Genomic DNA, 6,505 nt, shown 5'->3' with positions numbered 1-6,505 from the left:
TGCAGGGCCCCCATCCTCCCGGGGCAGCCAATAGGCAGCTGGGAGACCCGGTTGCCACCAATCAGAGGGAGCTGGACAGTTCCCCGGTCCTGACTGACCTTCAGCCGGCTGGCGTAGGGTGGGGGATAAAAGAGCCCAGAGGCGGCAGCGGAGGTTTGGCTGCCGCAGCTGCCGCCCCTCCCGCCTTAGAGCCAGGCGGACCCGGCGGGGACCCGGCGCGGCCCGAGCCAAGCGGGAGGCAGCGCGAGCCCCACGGGGAGCTGGCCCGGGAGCGGCCGCCGTGGCCGAGGGCTCCCGCGAAGCGCCCCCCAGCTCATTCAGTGAAGCCGCAGCGGCGCCTGGAAGCCGGGGCTCGGCAGCGGCCCGGCCAAGCCGCAGAGCGGGCGCAGAGAGAAGCCTCCCCGCCCCCGGGTGGGCGCCGCTGCCCTGCGAGCAGCCAGAGGTGAGCGCCGAGCCACGGCTCTCCTCCGGCGCCTGCTGCCTGGGCTCGCCCGGCCGCTGCGCCGCCCCCTGCGCGCCGGTCTCCCCGGCCGGGAGCGCCGGGCTCGGCCAGGGGTGCCCGGGAGGAGGGACCTGAGGCGGGGAGGGGCAGGTTCCGGGGAGGCTGAAGGGAGAAGATGGAGACTCGGGGAGGGAGCGGGAGGGACGGGGCAGGAGAAGGGGCTGGGCTGGGAGGGCGGGTGAGGGCACAGGAGCCGAGAGAGGGGACGCGGGGACAGGGAGAGGCAGCTTGGGGTGGGACAGGATCGGAGCTGGGGCACGGGGGGTGAGATTTGGGGACGGGGCACAGGGAGCTGGGGCACGGGGGGTGAGATTTGGGGACGGGGCACAGGGAGCTGGGGCACGGGGGGTGAGATTTGGGGACGGGGCACAGGGAGCTGGGGCACGGGGGGTGAGTGGGGGGAGGGTTGGGGACCAGGCACAGGGAGCTGGGTTACGAGGGTGAGTGGGGGGACGTTTGGGGATGGGGAATAGGGAGCTGCGGTATGGAGGTCAGTAGAGGAGATTTGGGGATGGGGCACAGGGAGCTGGGTTACGGGGGGTGAGATTTGGGGATGGGGCACAGGGAGCTGGGTCACAGGGGTGAGTGGGGGGAGGGTTGGGGACCAGGCACAGGGAGCTGGGTTACGAGGGTGAGTGAGGGTGAGTGGGGGGACGTTTGGGGATGGGGAATGGGGAGCTGCGGTATGGAGGTCAGTGGAGGAGATTTGGGGACAGGGGTGAATAGGGAGATTTGCGGGGTGGGGAACAGGAAGCCGGGTTATGGGCGTGAAATTTGGGGACAGGGAGCTAGGTTATGGGCATGAGATTGGGGGGTGGGGAACAGGGAGCTGGGTTACAGGGGTGAGATTTGGGGATGGGACACAGGGAGCTGGGTTACTGGGGTGAATGGGAGGATATTTGGGGATGGGGAACAAGGAGCTGGATTACAGGTGTGAGTGGGGGGAGATGGGGGGGAACAGTTGAGTTAGGAAGACTGAGACTTTATAAAATTATAAGTTATATTCGCCTCTGATGGGCTGAAATTTCTCAGTCAGATTTATCAGCATATTGCATTTGAAAAAAGCTTGAATCCTCTGAAGCTGGTAATTTCTTGTTAAATTAGATTTGTTTGCTTGTGTTTCCAGCTCTGGACTTCCTATCTTAGCCTTGCTTTGTTTGCCTATAATTCAGACAAAGGTGAGGCGGGTTAGTGCATCTCTACCATTTTGTATATTATTGAAAATATGTGCCCTCCTGAGCCAAAAATGTACAAAGCTAGAGGAACCCCAGAACAGTTCTTTTCCACTTAGTACCTTTGTCAGGATGGCAAAACATAAGCCTTGTTTACAAGGAAAGGCACCGTCTTAATCTCTTGGTTGCCAAAGTGAATCATTTGACACATGGCCTACCACCTTGAAGATTGCCTCAAGGCTGTTTAACAGGACAGTGATTGTGAGGAGATCTCTGTGGCCTTGGGAAAGAACATTTCAGTTTGGACCAGATTGATAGTTCAGTTTGCTGAACTGATCAATCTGAATCAGCCTTGCCCTCCACATAAAAGTTAGAAATTAACTGTGATTAAAAGCACAACCAGAGTTGCGGGAAAAAAGAACAGGGCTTTGCTGGGGAGAGGTATGTGTGTTACTGTGCTGTCCCCAGGTTCACTGGGGAAGGGGGACTGACTGACTGACTAGCAATCATTAAATCGTGTTTTTGGTTTGTTTTTTTGGGAAGTGTTTCTGTAGGTCTTGGACCTAATGAGGCATTTTGACAACAAAGTGGGGAAAAGCCCCTCTTGAAGCCCAAGCTCAGCGATGCCCTGGAACGTCAAATGGCTGAACAGTTACAGCAGCCACAATTCCCAGTCCCAAAAGCAATGTAAGAAATCCTCCTTCGCCTTTTACCAGGCAGTGAGGGACTTGGTGCCTGTGTGGCTTCTGGAGGACATAAGGACAATGGAGGCCTTTCACTGGGAAGAAGGAGGAAAGGTGAGCACCTATTCTCCCTCTGAGGCTCTTCTCTATGCCCTGGTGCACAACCACCAACCTTACGCTCAGTACCTACTGAGTAAATTTCCTCAGAGCGCCCTGGCCATACCCAGCCAAAACTTCAGCTGCTGCCAGTCATCAGCTCCTCACCTGGCCATGGCAGTTCGCTACAACCGCACCCACATCCTCTTCAGAATACTGAAAGCCATCAGAGGCTTTCCAGAGAAAGAGAGAGCCAGCTACTTGGACCGCAGGGGATGCAGTCGCGTGGAAGGCAGCAAAACTGTCTTGCATGTGGCCTGTGAACTGTTGAGACCTGAATGTTTGCTTTTATTGCTGGGTCATGGGGCATCGCCCTCCTTATGTGATTGCACTGGGAATACCCCCTTGGACATCTTGCTCCAGCAGATTTCTCAGACCCCTGCGGTTAACATGCGCACCAAGTTCCTCTTGCTGGACTCCCTTTTCCTCTTCATGCCTCAGGAACTCCAATTTTCAATGAAACAGCAACTGCTGGACAATCCTCAACACTGGGAGGACCTTTTGGGAGAGAACAGATTCCAGTGGCTGGCAGGTTTAGCTCCTACATCTCTGTTCATCACAGCTATGCGTGTCTTAATCAGGAGCATTTCACCTGAACAATTCCCAGAGGCACTGGAAAATCTGCCTTTGCCACAGTTTCTGAAGCCTTTAGACTTGAAATTGAAGAGCTAGGGGATGTGCCCAAGAACCTCCAGCTTGTGTGGTTTCAGTATAAAGAGCTGTTAATGCAGAAGTGGGGCAATTCTCTTGTTTTAATTAGTACATGTTTTTAAAAGGATTGTATCTGGCACTTTACATATCTTTTTATTTAAAGATCATTGTGGTGAGTAATTTTCACACCACTTTTTATAAAAGTATTCTATGGTATGTGTAACTTAGGATTCATGGGTGTATATATCTGTAAATAGGTATAAATAGACCAGTGGCAGATATGACTGAAATAGAAATCTAGCAATTTTAAGCTCTGAAGTGACACATCCATGTGAGAGTGGTAGAGATAGGACAAAACCAAAGGGCCTTTCATTTAACCATGGCACAATTCTGGAACAAAATAATTTATTTTTACAAGTATCATAGTTGTCATGGAAGAATATACACACATTAAGGAACAGGTGAAAAATTCTTGATCTTATACAAAAACCAAGGTATTTTTAAAATAATCTAATTAAATTAGGATGGCAGGAATATACATCTGAACAAAAATGGCCATGTGTATGAAAACTGGATTATTTTCCCATAATGTTCTGTGTTCCCTTTGTCCTTCAGTGAAATCCGAGGGGCCTAGTTGTCATTTCTTCTTTTTACTGTGGAGGGAATGGAAGGAGCAGAAAACATGCTCTCTTTGGCCAAGTTTCGGTTAGAGGGAGGAAGCGGGTAATACATCATGGTTTCATCCTCTGTCAGTCCTGCAGAAGCCCCTTCACATGAACACTCTGTTTGAAGTGCTATCATCTTTGGGGAGTGACTAGGAAAAGAAGGAGCAGAGCTGGGCAGAGCCATTCTCCTTATTATTGTCCTCCTGCAAACCCACAGGGACTTTTTTGTGCAAACTGATGTCTGTATTCTGTCATGTGGATTCTTTGTTGTCATTCCCCATCCCTACCCCAAACATGTTGACATAGGTTGTTGAAAAGCCTATGGCATCCTTAGCCCCTGTGAGTATTTAGGGGGTAGCTTGGATGCACTGGACCTCCACCTGAATATCTTGACCCTGAGTGGATGACCAGAGATCCATGAAATATTCCCAGAGATTCTCCAGACATCTCTGCACTGGGAGGGCTATGCCCTCGTCTGCTCGGCAAGGAGCAAACCTTGCCTTCCCCCACCAGTCATTGTAATCTTCATGGCTTCCACAGAGTTTTCCACCTACCTTTGGCCCTACAGGACATTAGCTGAGCTGTCGGGTTGTTTTGCACTAAGACTCTTGCCATGGAGTCAGTTATTGCATTAGAGATTTCAGCCTCCTAGCTCCCTACAGGGTGAGCACGGAGCAGAAGTGAAAAGTCCTAGTTTGAAACATAAATCCCTTTGATCACGAACAAGTTTGGTGGGGAAAACTATGAAAAACACAGAGCAAGCAACTGTAAATTGTTCACAGTTCAGCTGAATAGATTCTAGAGAGTTTATCCAGTGTGGAACTCTCCTCTTTTTAAAAACATACAGTTCTACTGGATATATGATAAAATAGGAAATATTAGAGGGTTGGTATGCTTCAGAAATTTGAGATACAACAGAGGGAAAAAATAGCTTGTTTTATGCTGAGGTAATGCCTCCCAGAAAAAAAACCAAGAGGGTGATTGCTCAAGCTAATTAACACAGGAAATGCAGATCCTTTGCTGGAAGGGGGGTGGGGTCTTGAAATAACCAAAATATGCAATCTTTGATCCTTGAGACCCGCCCCCCCCCCCATTGCCTCAGGGATAACAAAATACAGCCCTGTAGTAGAATTCACTGAACTGCTCAAAGCCAAGAATGCCTTTCACAGCAGTATAAAAACCTATATTACTGGATTCTTCATGCAACTATATCTTTCCCATTATTCCAGGAGCACTACTGTATAAGTTTATTGCATAAATAAACTAGAAGATAAAGCAATCAGTTTTAACTGTGCTGACACCAATCCTTTGCTGCCCACTCCATGCACACACAAAAAACTAGCCTTCATAACCATGTATCATAGGGATAATATACCATGGGCTGGGGAAATATAGGGTTTTGAAAGGATGCTTGGAAGTAAAGAACTGATTATTTTAGCACGTTTTCTATTCCACCCAAAGGTGTTTACTGATGTGAGACAGCAGAATTTGAGTGGTTTGTGCTCTCAGCAGAGCCTGTACATGCAGGCAACAGCCTCATTCTGCAGGGTTATTGTATTAAAAAAACTAGACTATTTTATTCTCTTTCCTCTCACATCTGCTTTTCCTGCTCCCCCAGCCCTCTCAAATGGTGCAGTTGCCACTTTCCACAGCAATTACTCACTGCAATGCTAGCATAAAACTTTTACTCACCTCCCTCAGCAAGAAGAGAGGGTGTATTATGCAGAACATTACACATTCCTATTGCTCCTTCCCTAGTGAAAACAAAAAAGATTAACATGAATATATTGTATCATGATCATTTCCCAGACTCCTGTAACCGTGCCTTAGTGGGTCACAGCTGAGAATACCGAATTCAGGACAAACTGCTGAGAAATAGGGCAGACACACCCCAAAACTGGTGGTTATTCTCCCATAAGATATACCAAACCAGCAACAAAAGTAAACGTTCACCACTCTGGCTAACAAGGAGTCAGACAAATAGTGGATTGGATCTGTTCTTGCAGCATAATTCCTGCATGTCCTATGTGATCTTGCCATGAAGCTCTGGCAAATGTTTGGAACCCAATTAACGTCAAGTCAATGTAGATATTAATGTTCTCCATAGTGTAGGTACCTTGGCATTTAGCCATGAAAACAATATGGTGGTGTGCCTCGGTTTCCCCTCTCATACAGCATGTTAGGTGTGTAATATTTTTTCTCCTGTGTACAGTTTCAAGACTGGTTACAGGTAGTAACTGTGAAACATCAGTATTACAAGGTCTTTTAACATAAAGTGTGTTGTCATGTAATGAAACAGTATAACCATAAAGGCTTCTAGCACATAGCGAGTTCTTATGTATCACTCCCAACATGTTCAAGAGTTTTTCCAAAAGATCATGCACATTGTACATTCTTACAGTTTTTGGTATCAGCAACACATTAGTCACAAAAGTTAACATTAGCATGAATATTAACATCAAATCTATTACAAGTGTACATTTACAAGCATTTTTGTTATGTCATGCCTTTGGCTCAATACCCTTGGAGTTTTGGCACTCTAGGGTTAACCTGTGGTTTCCATTTGCAGGATTAAGTTTTTCCCTTTCTCTCTGTCCTGTAGGGTCAAATCCTGAGCTCTCTTGCTTAACAGAATTCATTGGCTGGTTAGGTGTGTCCTTTCTGCTAAGAGCTATG

General features: G+C 48.5%; 1 protein-coding gene across 1 annotated transcript; it reads left to right on the top strand.

The window, feature by feature from the left end:
• Positions 1 to 6,192, top strand: ANKRD9 (ankyrin repeat domain 9). Its single transcript, XM_073349700.2, has 2 exons — positions 1 to 442; positions 2,218 to 6,192. The coding sequence occupies exon 2, from the start codon at positions 2,298 to 2,300 to the stop codon at positions 3,183 to 3,185; it is 888 nt and encodes a 295-aa protein (XP_073205801.1). The 5' UTR covers positions 1 to 442; positions 2,218 to 2,297; the 3' UTR covers positions 3,186 to 6,192.
• The last annotated feature ends 313 nt before the right edge of the window (positions 6,193 to 6,505 follow it).

The sequence above is a fragment of the Lepidochelys kempii genome, chromosome 6 (genome assembly GCF_965140285.1).
Source record: "Lepidochelys kempii isolate rLepKem1 chromosome 6, rLepKem1.hap1, whole genome shotgun sequence".
Classification (NCBI taxonomy): domain Eukaryota; kingdom Metazoa; phylum Chordata; order Testudines; family Cheloniidae; genus Lepidochelys; species Lepidochelys kempii.
The sequence above is the reverse complement of the archived record's forward strand: the minus strand, read 5'-3'. Positions and strand labels throughout refer to the sequence as shown.

Bases quoted from the DNA above. Each gene is read 5' to 3' on its own strand.
- ANKRD9 (XM_073349700.2), top strand. From the start codon at position 2,298: ATGCCCTGGAACGTCAAATGGCTGAACAGTTACAGCAGCCACAATTCC.